This window comes from Eretmochelys imbricata, chromosome 16 (assembly GCF_965152235.1).
Source record: "Eretmochelys imbricata isolate rEreImb1 chromosome 16, rEreImb1.hap1, whole genome shotgun sequence".
NCBI classification, from domain to species: domain Eukaryota; kingdom Metazoa; phylum Chordata; order Testudines; family Cheloniidae; genus Eretmochelys; species Eretmochelys imbricata.
The window spans coordinates 2,837,737-2,851,777 of NC_135587.1; the positions used below are offsets into that span (position 1 = coordinate 2,837,737).

Below are 14,041 nucleotides of genomic sequence, written 5' to 3' on the forward strand. Positions count from 1 at the left end.
TGAAAAACAGAAATTTCACTGTGTGTCATCGTTGACACCCACATGGTTCCTCGGCAGATCTGGAACATTTAGATCCACTGCATGGATCTCTGCCACTTGAGCTAATGGAGTACCTGTTAGCAGTCATAGGTTGTTATACTCTATGTGAACCAGCAATAGAGGGGAATGAGACACAACTTTGCCAGTAGGTTTCTGACAGCAAAGGAAGAGTGAGACTCTGGAATCTTGGGCTCCATTCCAGGCTCTGTAGGGGAATGTGCACTAGTGAGCACAGACTCTTCTGCCTGCTTTCCCCCAAGCTAGACCCCTTCTGCCCCATCACTTCTAATCTATGCCAGTCCTGTCTCTTCCCCAGTCCTGTCTTCCTTGCTTTCCAGTCCCAGTCTCCTTGTCTAACCTGTCCTAGTCTCCTCCTCTGGGCTTACTATCTGAATCACAATCTCCCACTTCCCACACTCACTCACAGTCTCCTTGCACAGCCAGTCCCAGTCTCCTCCTATCCCATCAGCTCCTCATCCAATCTCAGCGTTTCTTCTCCCCAGCCAACAGGCTTCTAGTCTCCATCCCCCTATATTTCTCTCACCAGCTCTCAGTCCTAGTCCTGCCCACCTCAGCTCCCAGTACCAGTCTCCTTACCTTACCAGTACCAACCTCCCTTCCTCACCCCAATGGCCTTGTCCAGCCAGTCCTAGTTTTTCTGCACACCACTCGAGTTCCAGTCTCACCAGATGGCTTGACCTAATCTACTCCTTTCTCTCTTCCCCATCCAGCTTTTGTCCGCTAAAGTTTGGTAAAGTTATGAGCAATGGAAAACAGGATCTTATAATGGGACGTGACAGGCAGCTTTATAAATAGGCTTGTGCTACCCACCCCACCTGTAGCAATGGGGATTGAATTATAGATGTCATAAACAATAAAAAAGCATTCGTAGATTGTCTAGTGCTGCGTCCAGTTCTGCCTCCACACTTGGGCTGTAGTGGAAGGGCAATCTCTTCATTCGGCGTAGAGAGCTGTGTCCTCTGAATTCTGAGAGAAGTTAAGCTCAGCAAGATAAAATTCTGATTCCCAGCTTTTAAGACTCCCTGGATACTGATTGGTAGGTGAGGAGATCACATGATTAAGGCCCTGTTTACACTACAAATATAACTGTGCCAGAGAACCTTCTTACAACATAGATATTTCCTGACCTGGTTACAAACATGGTGTGAACATGGTTTTATAACCAGACTTAGCCTTGGTCATACCCTGACATGGCTGCTTTATTTCTAGTGGAGACAGTGTTAATGAACTACTGACCTGGAAGCTGTGGTGATAAAGCCCAGTTTTTAGACTCAGAGTGTTTGATTTGTGAGGGGGTTTTTTGTTTTGTTTTTTGTTTTTTATAGTTTTGATTGTCCTATGGAAATCTTTCTGAAATGATCAGAAGCTCTAACTGAGCAAACCTCATATCCTGGAGGATGTTATTAACCACTTGAATTAGACTTAAACTCTGCCCAGCTCACTGTGTACGTTTTTCACTTCTGAAAACAAGTGATTTTGCAAGGAGTAAAAGAAGCTGCTGATGTTAGCTAAAGTAAAAGAAAAGGAGTACTTGTGGCACCTTAGAGACTAACCAATTTATTTGAGCATGAGCTTTCGTGAGCTACAGCTCACTTCATCGGATGCATACCGTGGAAACTGCAGCAGACATTATATACACACAGAGATCATGAAACAATACCTCCTCCCACCCCACTGTCCTGCTGGTAATAGCTTATCTAAAGTGATCATCAAGTTGGGCCATTTCCAGCACAAATCCAGGTTTTCTCACCCTCCACCCCCCCACACACAAACTCACTCTCCTGCTGGTAATAGCCCATCCAAAGTGACAACTCTCTTCACAATGTGCATGATAATCAAGGTGGGCCATTTCCTGCACAAATCCAGGTTCTCTCACCCCCCTCCAAAAACCACACACACAAACTCACTATCCTGCTGGTAATAGCTCATCCAAAGTGACCATTCTCCCTACAATGTGCATGATAATCAAGGTGGGCCATTCCCAGCACAAATCCAGGTTTTCTCACCCCCCCACCCCCATACACACACAAACTCACTCTCCTGCTGGTAATAGCTCATCCAAAGTGACCACTCTCCCTACAATGTGCATAGTAATCAAGGTGGGCCATGTCCAGCACAAATCCAGGCTTTCTCACCCCCCCCCCTTTTTTTTTCCGGGACACACACACACACACACACAAAATCACTCTCCTGCTGGCAATAGCTCATCCAAACTGACCACTCTCCAAGTTTAAATCCAAGTTTAACCAGAACGTCTGGGGGGGGGGGTTAGGAAAAAGCAAGGGGAAATAGGCTACCTTGCATAATGACTTAGCCACTCCCAGTCTCTATTTAAGCCTAAATTAATAGTATCCAATTTGCAAATGAATTCCAATTCAGCAGTTTCTCGCTGGAGTCTGGATTTGAAGCTTTTTCGTTTTAAGATAGCGACCTTCATGTCTGTGATTGCGTGACCAGAGAGATTGAAGTGTTCTCCGACTGGTTTATGAATGTTATAATTCTTGACATCTGATTTGTGTCCATTTATTCTTTTACGTAGAGACTGTCCAGTTTGACCAATGTAAATGGCAGAGGAGCATTGCTGGCACATGATGGCATATATCACATTGGTGGATGTGCAGGTGAACGAGCCTCTGATAGTGTGGCTGATGTGATTAGGCCCTGTGATGGTGTCCCCTGAATAGATATGTGGGCACAGTTGGCAACGGGCTTTGTTGCAAGGATAAGTTCCTGGGTTAGTGGTTCTGTTGTGTGGTATGTGGTTGCTGGTGAGTATTTGCTTCAGGTTGCGGGGCTGTCTGTAGGCAAGGACTGGCCTGTCTCCCAAGATTTGTGAGAGTGTTGGGTCATCCTTTAGGATAGGTTGTAGATCCTTAATAATGCGTTGGAGGGGTTTTAGTTGGGGGCTGAAGGTGATGGCTAGTGGCATTCTGTTATTTTCTTTGTTAGGCCTGTCCTTTAGTAGGTGACTTCTGGGAACTCTTCTGGCTCTATCAATCTGTTTCTTCACTTCCGCAGGTGGGTATTGTAGTTGTAAGAAAGCTTGACAGAGATCTTGTAGGTGTTTGTCTCTGTCTGAGGGGTTGGAGCAAATGCGGTTGTATCGCAGAGCTTGGCTGTAGACGATGGATCGTGTGGTGTGGTCAGGGTGAAAGCTGGAGGCATGTAGGTAGGAATAGCGGTCAGTAGGTTTCCGGTATAGGGTGGTGTTTATGTGACCATTGTTTATTAGCACTGTAGTGTCCAGGAAGTGGATCTCTTGTGTGGACTGGACCAGGCTGAGGTTGATGGTGGGATGGAAGTTGTTGAAATCATGGTGGAATTCCTCAAGGGCTTCTTTTCCATGGGTCCAGATGATGAAGATGTCGCAATATAGCGCAAGTAGAATAGGGGCTTTAGGGGACGAGAGGTGAGGAAGCGTTGTTCTAAATCAGCCATAAAAATGTTGGCATACTGTGGGGCCATGCGGGTACCCATAGCAGTGCCGCTGATCTGAAGGTATACATTGTCCCCAAATGTAAAATAGTTATGGGTAAGGACAAAGCCACAAAGTTCAGCCACCAGGTTAGCCGTGACATTATCGGGGATAGTGTTCTTGACGGCTTGTAGTCTATCTTTGTGTGGAATGTTGGTGTAGAAGCCTTCTACATCCATAGTAGCCAGGATGGTGTTATCAGGAAGATCACCGATGGATTGAAGTTTCCTCTATTCCAGCTATTACCAGCAGGATAGTGAGTTTGTGTGTGTGGTTTTTGGAGGAGAATGAGGGGGTGAGAGAACCTGGATTTGTGCAGGAAATGGCCCACCTTGATTATCATGCACATTGTGAAGAGAGTTGTCACTTTGGATGGGCTATTACCAGCAGGAGAGTGAGTTTGTGTGTGGGGGGGTGGAGGGTGAGAAAACCTGGATTTGTGCTGGAAATGGCCCAACTTGATGATCACTTTAGATAAGCTATTACCAGCAGGACAGTGGGGTGGGAGGAGGTATTGTTTCATGATCTCTGTGTGTATATAATGTCTGCTGCTGTTTCCACGGTATGCATCCGATGAAGTGAGCTGTAGCTCACGAAAGCTCATGCTCAAATAAATTGGTTAGTCTCTAAGGTGCCACAAGTACTCCTTTTCTTTTTGCGAATACAGACTAACACGGCTGTTACTCTGAAACTTAGCTAAAGTAGTATGTAAGTCCAACTCCAAGAAATAAAGCTGTTTCTTTTTGCTGCTGCTGCTTTCCTATCCGTCCTACAGGAGTGTTATTTATTGCATCCTCTATTGCTATCAATATCAAATATTGCTATCGATATCAAATATTACCAGCTCACTGGATAACTTTAAAAGTGCATGAGGTAAGGATCATTAGACAAGTGCCCCAATTCTAAGCCTGCTTTCCGCAACACAATGGATTTTAGGTCTGTTACTTATTTATGCTGTCAGCCTGCCTGTACATTTCATTAAGAGACAAGGTGCGTGAGGTAATATCTTCTATTGGACCAATTTCTGTTGATGAGAGAGACACGCTTTCGAGCCACACAGAGCTCTTCTTCAGCTCTGGTAAAGGTATTCCCAGCATCACAACTAAATGCAGGGTGGAACAGATTGTTTAGGATAAGTAGTGAGTACAGATTCCAAGACGGTGGTGCCCAACCTTATTACACAGAAGGGCCAGATAAACCTTAGCACATCTTTGTGTGGGCCAAACAGATTCTACATATTTTAAAAAGAAAAGGAGTACTTGCAGCACCTTAGAGACTAACCAATTTATTTGAGCATAAGCTTTCGTGAGCCACAGCTCACTTCATCTGTGGCTCACAAAAGCTCATGCTCAAATAAATTGGTTAGTCTCTAAGGTGCCACAAGTACTCCTTTTCTTTTTGCGAATACAGACTAACACGCTGTTACTCTGAAACCTGTACATATTTTAATAAGATTTAAAGTCACTTTGTATTTGATTGAGATTTTAAGTTCAGCTTGTTTCGTATGTATTTAGATAGGTTGTTTCTATGTACAGTATTGTCTATTTACACACTTGTGTAAACTAAAATGGTAGCCTGCAGGCCGTAGGTTGGGCGCCCATGTTCTACGGAACCATTCCACCCTGCATGTAGCTGTGGTGCTGGGAGTACCTTTCCCAGCCCTGAAGAAGAGCGCTGTGTGGCCCGAAAGCGTGTCTCTCACCAAGAGAAGTTGGTCCAGTAAAAGCTGTTGCCTCTCCCACCTTGTCTCTCTCATACCTCGGGGTCGACATGGCGACAACTACACAGCACGTGCGCTTCATACTAGTCGTGTGCCAGTTACCGCGAACATTAAGGATTTGTCATTAAGGATTTTTGCTGGCTGCCCTCATGCTGCAATACTCATGGTCTTCTCCGGGGAGCCCCCCACCAGTGGATGTGAGCCATAGTGTGTGTCTGAGAGAGAGGAAAAGAGCGAGTGAGTCTCCTGGCCCTGTCTACGACCCCATCTTTGATATGTGCATTCTCATGCACAGGCTGGGAAGCATCTAGGCAATTCTCCCAATGTGCTGGGAACTGAGGGAATAAAGGGACCTGGCCACCACGGCCTCCTGAGTGCCAAAGGAGTGGCAGGATCGAAACACAGCTCAGGGCTCCTAACACTGCCCTATTGGCTCTCCCCCATTTCTCTGTTCGTTAGGGTGTTTGTTGTCCAACTTCTCTGAAGTCTCTTCCAATGAATTCCAGAAATAATGGAAGGAGGTGAGTGGTAATTAGGGTAGCTCCCCTTTTTACCCCCTGGGACTCCAGCGTGTAGGAAAAGGGTGCCTGTGCACATGGGCCTACAGGGACTGCTGACTGTCACCCAAACACACGTCTCCCAAGACTGGGGCTCCATGGGGGCAGTCATTTTGGAGAATCCTGTTACAGTGGTAAGGGTCTGTGTTTTCCATGGCAATCATCACTGAGAATTTCTGTTTTTGTGGCTTTGTGTCTGATGTTTAATACAACTTCAGTGCCTGGTATTTCTTATTCCTGTGCATGCATTTGAATAATATACATGTATTTTGCGTTGTATTTCAGATTGTGACCTGTCCTAGCACCTCTTTCACTGACTTGGCAGAAATCGTGTCCAGAATTGAGCCAGTCAAAGCAGCTCTGGTAGATGGTGAGTTGGCTTATCGAGACAGTTATATGACAGATGATACACTTTTCTGGGTGAAGATTATTGCTACAATATACAAAGTACATAGTACCATCCACATGCTTGTTTCTGCTCAATAGCAATCCAAGGAATACTGTCAAATCATCCCTGTGTTCTTGTTTGCCCTCACGTGAGCTCTGTTCATTAAGTAGGAAATTATTCCTCACTATTATTGTCAGCTTGGGCATCCCATCCTGGAGGAACTTAGACTTTAGTGATAAGGAATGCTTCTTGGATTCATCTTAATCCGCCTTCCTCTGCTCCACCATGCCTTGAGTCTACCCATTCCCCATAGGCAAGGCTTCTGAAATGAATCCTATTTATACTTTTTCAGTTGCATTTCTTGTGAGCCTTTCAGGGATGTGAAGTGCCATGCCCTGTACATGAAGTAGGCCTTATTTTCTCCCTTTTCCCCTCAGTGTTAATGTTTTGACAACGCCCCAGTGCAGCCTCAGCCAGGCAGAAGCCAGCTCTCCCTCAAACCCTCCTCCCCACATTATGTGGAAAGTGCTGAGTTGTAGATTGGGGTTTTGTTGATGTGGCCACCCAAGTTGTTGTGTCTTCACCTTTTGGCTTGGTCATCTATAGCCTTGAGATGGGAAAGTAGGGTAGTTTGGAGGCCCAATGCAGGGAACTTTCCCCACTCTTATTAAAACAGTGCTGAATGATTCACTGGCTCACATTTTATTTCCTCCCACCCACCCCCCACATTGGGAACATCAGCACATTTAGAGGCTTTTTCAAGCATTTCTTATTTCCCATTCCCTCTCTCACTTAACCAGGCTCTAATGGGCAATACCGAAAAACACGTAATGGCTGCTCTGCGTGTGCACACAGTTGCTACGCTCCCAGGGGTTCTCAACCTGTCTATCATTGTGGGCCACAGGTTGAGAAGTTAGCAGCCCCTCCATCTACAACTACATGCACAAGTCCATGGGGCCGGACGAGTTGCATCCGAGAGTGCTGAAGGAATTGGCGGCTGTGATTGCAGAGCCATTGGCCATTATCTTTGAAAACTCGTGGCGAACCGGGGAAGTCCCGGATGACTGGAAAAAGGCTACTGTAGTGCCAATCTTTAAAAAAGGGAAGAAGGAGGATCCTGGGAACTACAGGCCAGTCAGCCTCACCTCAGTCCCTGGAAAAATCATGGAGCAGGTCCTCAAAGAATCAATCTTGAAGTACTTGCATGAGAGGAAAGTGATCAGGAACAGCCAGCATGGATTCACCAAGGGAAGGTCATGCCTGACTAATCTAATCACCTTTTATGATGAGATTACTGGTTCTGTGGATGAAGGGAAAGCAGTGGATGTATTGTTTCTTGACTTTAGCAAAGCTTTTAACACGGTCTCCCACAGTATTCTTGTCAGCAAGTTAAGGAAGTATGGGCTGGATGAATGCACTATAGGGTGGGTAGAAAGCTGGCTAGATTGTCGGGCTCAACGGGTAGTGATCAATGGCTCCATGTCTAGTTGGCAGCCGGTGTCAAGTGGAGTGCCCCAGGGGTCGGTCCTGGGGCCGGTTTTGTTCAATATCTTCATAAATGATCTGGAGGACGGTGTGGATTGCACTCTCAGCAAATTTGCGGACGATACTAAACTGGGAGGAGTGGTAGATACGCTGGAGGGGAGGGATAGGATACAGAAGGACCTAGACAAATTGGAGGATTGGGCCAAAAGAAATCTGATGAGGTTCAATAAGGATAAGTGCAGGGTCCTGCACTTAGGACGGAAGAATCCAATGCACCGCTACAGACTAGGGACCGAATGGCTAGGCAGCAGTTCTGCGGAAAAGGACCTAGGGGTGACAGTGGACGAGAAGCTGGATATGAGTCAGCAGTGTGCCCTTGTTGCCAAGAAGGCCAATGGCATTTTGGGATGTATACGTAGGGGCATAGCGAGCAGATCGAGGGACGTGATCGTCCCCCTCTATTCGACATTGGTGAGGCCTCATCTGGAGTACTGTGTCCAGTTTTGGGCCCCACACTACAAGAAGGATGTGGATAAATTGGAGAGAGTCCAGCGAAGGGCAACAAAAATTATTAGGGGTCTAGAACACATGACTTATGAGGAGAGGCTGAGGGAGCTGGGATTGTTTAGCCTGCAGAAGAGAAGAATGAGGGGGGATTTGATAGCTGCTTTCAACTACCTGAAAGGGGGTTCCAAAGAGGATGGCTCTAGACTGTTCTCAATGGTAGCAGATGACAGAACGAGGAGTAATGGTCTCAAGTTGCAGTGGGGGAGGTTTAGATTGGATATTAGGAAAAACTTTTTCACTAAGAGGGTGGTGAAACACTGGAATGCGTTGCCTAGGGAGGTGGTGGAATCTCCTTCCTTGGAAGTTTTTAAGGTCAGGCTTGACAAAGCCCTGGCTGGGATGATTTAACTGGGAATTGGTCCTGCTTCAAGCAGGGGGTTGGACTAGATGACCTTCAGGGGTCCCTTCCAACCCTGATATTCTATGATTCTATGATTCTAACTCTGTTGCGATGTCCCTGCAGCTCTTTGACATGCTAATTCCCATCCCTGTGCCTAATGAAGAAAATATTTAATTTTTAATATTTAAAAATATATTTAAACAGTCATTAAGAATAGGAACAAAAGGTTCTGCATAACACGGTTACTAGTGGCATGACTATTTAGACCAGTTATGATTTAAAAGCTTTATTGCAGCAACCTGATCCCCAGTAAACCTCCTGCTCGCCTGCCTGGTAAGATCTCACCGCGCTGTCAGTTACAGAAACAGGAATAAAACTACCTCTGTAGCATAGGAAAATTCACAAGCTAAAGCAAAAGATAACCTAATGCATTGCCTTGCCTACTTACAATTTCTGTAGTTTTAGATCTATTATTCCAGATATATTTTCAGGAGCTGTTGTACCTGCTTGGTCTCTCCCTCCATCTGGAGAGGGAACAACAAAGAGAACACAAACAAAATCTTCCCCCCTAGATTTGAAAGTATCTTCTTTCCTCATTGGTCCTTCTGGTCAGGTGCCAACTAGGTTATTTGACCTACTTAACCCCTTACAGGTAAGGCGATTCAGTACAGCTGCCAAGGAGTGATTTTATGCTACCCTTCTCTCTATATTTATGACAGCTGTGCTCTGGGATTCACATATGCACACCTTAAAGTGAAGTTAATGAGTCTGACTTCAATCTTAATTTTCCTCACTTCTGTGCTCTTAAGGCTTCTATTTCATGTATAACTAGCTCAGAGGTGCTCACATATTAAAAGGGCCAAAGGTCAATGCAAGAGACATTGGGAGGCCCAGTGTGCTTTAATCCAAGGTGTAATAGGGCACAGGGCCATCCCTAGCTATTTTGGTGCCCTACGCAGCCCCAGGCCTCCATGGGGGACAGGGGCTGGCCACTTCCTGTGGGAAGTGGAGTGACCCGGCCCCAGCCTGCTCCACTCCCCTGGCTCCCAGCCGCACCGCCAGCAAGTGCTGGGGGGCGGTTACCCCCTCCCCACAAGCCTGGGAGCCAAGGGAGCAGAGCAGGCTTGGGTCGGGTCCCTCCACTTCCCGCAGAAAGTGACCAGCCTCCCCCGCCCCCATCCCCCACGGAGGCCTGGGACACAGCCTCCCCTGCGGAGGCCTGGGCCCCCAGGCTGCTCTGCTGCCCTGGCTCCCAGGCTTGGGGGGAGGGGGGAAACGCCCCCTCCAGCACTCACCGGTGGTGCAGCAGGGAGCGGAGCAGGCGGGGGCCGGGTCGCTCTATTTACCTGTGAGTGCAGGCCCGACAGCTTCTGGAGTCTTCAGGGGAGTGGGGGCGGGGCTGGGGCGGGAAAAGGCAGGGCTGGGGCAGGAGTCATGGGGCAGGAGCAGGGCAGGGGCTGGGGCAGCACGCAGCTGCGCAGGGCACCAGGAAATGTGGTGCCCCAAATTTCCTGGTGCCCTACACAGCTGCATGAGGGTAAGGACAGCCCTGATAGGGCAAGTGAAAAATGGCACAGCTCAGCTCTGACTTCATTTGCCCTTTAACACAATTTTGTATGTTTATTTTCTTTGCCCTTTCTTTGTAATAGCACTGGACATATATAAAAGAGCCATTCTTCTCCACTGTAGATCACTGGTACAGAAGACAGCTTAAAAGAGTGTTGCTGTCCATTATGTCAATGTATGCTGTTGGGGACACACATATTATCGTAGCTACATAATTAACTCAAGCAGCATTTAAGCAATAAAATGGTGTGTAATCTTTTTACTGCACTAAAGACATTCTAAAACCCCCTTAGGAAAAGTAATTATTGTGCACATGCGGCAGCCTTAGGGTCTGGCTATTTTAAAAAATAATTCAATATAAATGTCTAAAAAGTACCAGTCCACATAAGATTGTGGCAGACTGCCCCTGATTCCATGATGTACAGGGGCTGGCCACCTCCTGCGGGAAGTGGAGTGACGCGGCCTCAGCCTGCTTTTTTGGAAGAGTTATTGGCACACAAAAGATCTAACCCACAGAACCTTATTCTTTCGCATCAGCTGTATCACCTGCAGAAATGGAGTTATAAAAGAGAAACAAAAACCACACAGAATTAGCAAGAATGGGCCTGTGCCTCCCAGAGCAGCCATGTGATCTTTTCACCATCATCCTTGTCTTCCCCTGCCTCTCCTGCTTCTGGTTTCTCTGTTATACTCACCTCTTGTCATGTGTAACATTTGGATTGTTTGCTCTTTGAAGCAGGGACCACACCTTCCCGTTTGTTTTCTAGTCTAGAGCACTGTTGCTGAGTGCTGTAGAACTGCTGAATAATGAAAACCTTGGGGAATTACCACATTGGAATAGCCTAGTGCATGTGAACGCATTCCAGTCTGCAACAGTGACTATTGCCATTTGTTTTATTTTGTGTCTTTCTGAACCAAGGTGATTGGAAGTGGATAAAGCACCTCCCACAGTGGGCTCTGTTCTTGCAATACAAGTATGCAATAACATTAGTGACCACACTGCTGTTGGAAACATTTGTTTAGAAAGCCATCTCAGGCTGTTTGTTCACTTTTAGCTCAAAGTAAGTTTTAACAATAAAGTTGTAAACCTCTGAAAATATTATCGTCTGTGGTAAACTTCAGGTGCAGTGAGTTTAATTCCAGCATTTCCTCACCAAGTTTATATCAAGGGCCTCCTTTTTAATCATAGCCATTATATTTAATTAAAGCTACAAATTGCTCTCTGAACCACTACAGGAAAAAGTAATGGCCAAGTGTTTTTAATCCGTTTTCTGCCAGCTTGTTATAGCCATTGTATTAGAATAAAATGCAAAGGAACAGAATGTACTGTCATCTGCAGAATGCAGCAGATGCTATTGACTGTTCCAACGCGAGCAATACTTAAGTAATCAGCTAATTCATTTTAAGTACAAGACCTGTTCCTCAGAACCAAGTTGAAAAAGACTTTTCTTCTTCTTTATCATGTGACACCTATATGGCCCTTCGATACACAGTCCAGTGGTGTCTGCGTTTGCCAAGACTGTTGGGATCACAGGTGGGATTACCCTTATACTGCTGCTTAGCAATGAGTATGCCATCCTCAGGGGCTTTAACATTTCCATTTGGGCAAAATCGGCCTTTGCTTATAAATAGACACCAGGCTAAACCTTTGAGTTATCTGTTCCCTCGCAGCAGTTATCTGTTCCCTCGCAGCAAATCTCTCTGCTCTTAGAGAGATTTCAAGTAGATCATTAATTGCGTACATTTCACTTAAACCCACCCCTGCTATCAGAGGGTTCAGTTTGACATTATTGATACTAGAGTTAGATCCCCATTGAAATCAGTAAGGCTCCACTTGGGTTCAGGGTTCACTTTGCACATTGCTTATTACAAAGCTAAGGCCCTAGAGACTAACGAAGTCTTAATTACTATGGCAGTGCTCTAGCACCATCACAGGAGGGAATGGTGATTAGGGCAGAAGTGCAAACCTCATGGAAACTTTAAAAACAGACAAGCCAAATGTCACGGGTGTTTTAAACCCAAGAGAATCTGGGCTTACCTAGGGGGCTAATAGGGAGCAGGATTCCACACACAGGCCAGCGCTGGGGACACTGGCATGTCTGCTCTGACAGCCCCCCCATGGGAAAGGGGGCCAATTGATTTAAAATGTGGAGTTAGTTTAGGGTTGTAGAGGTCAGCTAGGAGGATCCAGCAACTCCCATGGTTGAAGGTGTTCATCCATCTCGCAGTATATGCCCCATACTTGGTATCTACACAGATAACTTTGTAGCTGTTAAGCGTCTAGGTGAAGCTGGTTTAACTGCTACTGGAACATCTGCTCCATGTCCCTGCCCACTCACTGCAAACCCACCAACGTTTCCAACATCACAAGAGGATGGTTATTTTCCTAACCCCCCCAAAAGCAGGAGTGGTGATCTAGTGACACAAATAGAAACCCAGATCTCTGCTTGCACTGTATATGTAGCCATGATGGATCTGTCTGATCACCGTGTGTGGCCCCCTTCAGAGAGCTATTTGTGCACTTCACAAACAGGAATTCGTTTATCCTCAGAACCATCTTATGAAGTGGAGCAGGATTTTACAGATGGGGAATTGAGCCACAGAGGGATCCAGTGACTTGTCCAGGTTCACACGGGGAGGCATGGGGAAGATCTGGAAACAGAATCCAGCTCTCCTGAGTCCCAGCTGGCCTTGTGGGTAGAGCATTGTGCCTCCTCTTAGCTGTGATGTGTTCAGGCAAGAAGCAGTAAACAGAAGGCTGGGGTCCCAGTGGACACGAGTGGAGCAGCACATCGGCATCGTTACTTTTGTGGCAAATTGCCAGCACTACTATGATGGGTCTCATGCTTTCTCTTCTCGGGGGGAGGGGGGGTTCAGGGCACCGTTTCGTGCCCCTGAACTGGGGTATTAATGGCCCCACTAGTGTCCTAGAGGAGGGGACTGGAGAGGGACGGACCCGGGCCTGCCCTCTACTCCGGGTCCCAGCCCAGGGGCCCTAGGGATAGCGGTAAACCACTTGAACTAGCGGTTCCTTCCCCTGGGCTACTTCCCTCTCCTGCCCTTCAGCTTGTGGGTCTTCCTGCCCTCCCTCTGCACAAACCAGGTGTCCCTTTACCTAGGATCTTGGTCTTCTTAGCCCACCACAGCACTTCTCCAAACTCTCCTCTACTTCCCTCCAAACTGCTCGCTGCTCCAGCACCAATCCGCTCTGCTTCAACTCCTCCAAACTGCTCTCTGCTCCAGTGCCAATCCGCTCTGCTTCAACTCCTCCAAACTGCTCTCTGCTCCACCGCCAATCCGCTCTGCTTCAACTCCTCCAAACTGCTCTCTGCTCCACCGCCAATCCGCTCTGCTTCAACTCCTCCAAACTGCTCTCTGCTCCACCGCCAATCCGCTCTGCTTCAACTCCTCCAAACTGCTCTCTGCTCCACCGCCAATCCGCTCTGCTTCAACTCCTCCAAACTGCTCTCTGCTCCACCGCCAATCTGCTCTGCTTCAACTCCTCCAAACTGCTCTCTGCTCCATCGCCAATCCGCTCTGCTTCAACTCCTCCAAACTGCTGTCTGCTCCGGCGCCAATCCGCTCTGCTTCAACTCCTCCAAACCGCTCTCTGCTCCGGCGCCAATCCGCTCTGCTTCAACTCCTCCAAACCGCTCTCTGCTCCAACGCCAATCCGCTCTGCTTCAACTCCTCCAAACCGCTCTCTGCTCCGGCGCCAATCCGCTCTGCTTCAACTCCTCCAAACCGCTCTCTGCTCCGGCGCCAATCCGCTCTGCTTCAACTCCTCCAAACCGCTCTCTGCTCCGGCGCCAATCCGCTCTGCTTCAACTCCTCCAAACCGCTCTCTGCTCCGGCGCCAATCCGCTCTGCTTCAACTCCTCCA

At 47.3% G+C, this 14,041-nt stretch overlaps 1 protein-coding gene across 6 annotated transcripts in view; it reads left to right on the forward strand.

The window, feature by feature from the left end:
• PNPLA7 (patatin like domain 7, lysophospholipase) overlaps positions 1 to 14,041 on the forward strand; it is a 428,589-nt gene that overhangs the window by 399,689 nt on the left and 14,859 nt on the right. For 5 of the 6 annotated variants that reach the window (XM_077836180.1, XM_077836185.1, XM_077836179.1 and 2 more), the window contains one exon: positions 6,098 to 6,182. In XM_077836180.1, the coding sequence (XP_077692306.1) occupies positions 6,098 to 6,182 (85 nt within the window). Of the gene's footprint in view, positions 1 to 6,097; positions 6,183 to 7,104; positions 7,219 to 14,041 lie in introns of those variants that run through there. The other variant, XM_077836184.1, reaches the window with a different exon arrangement.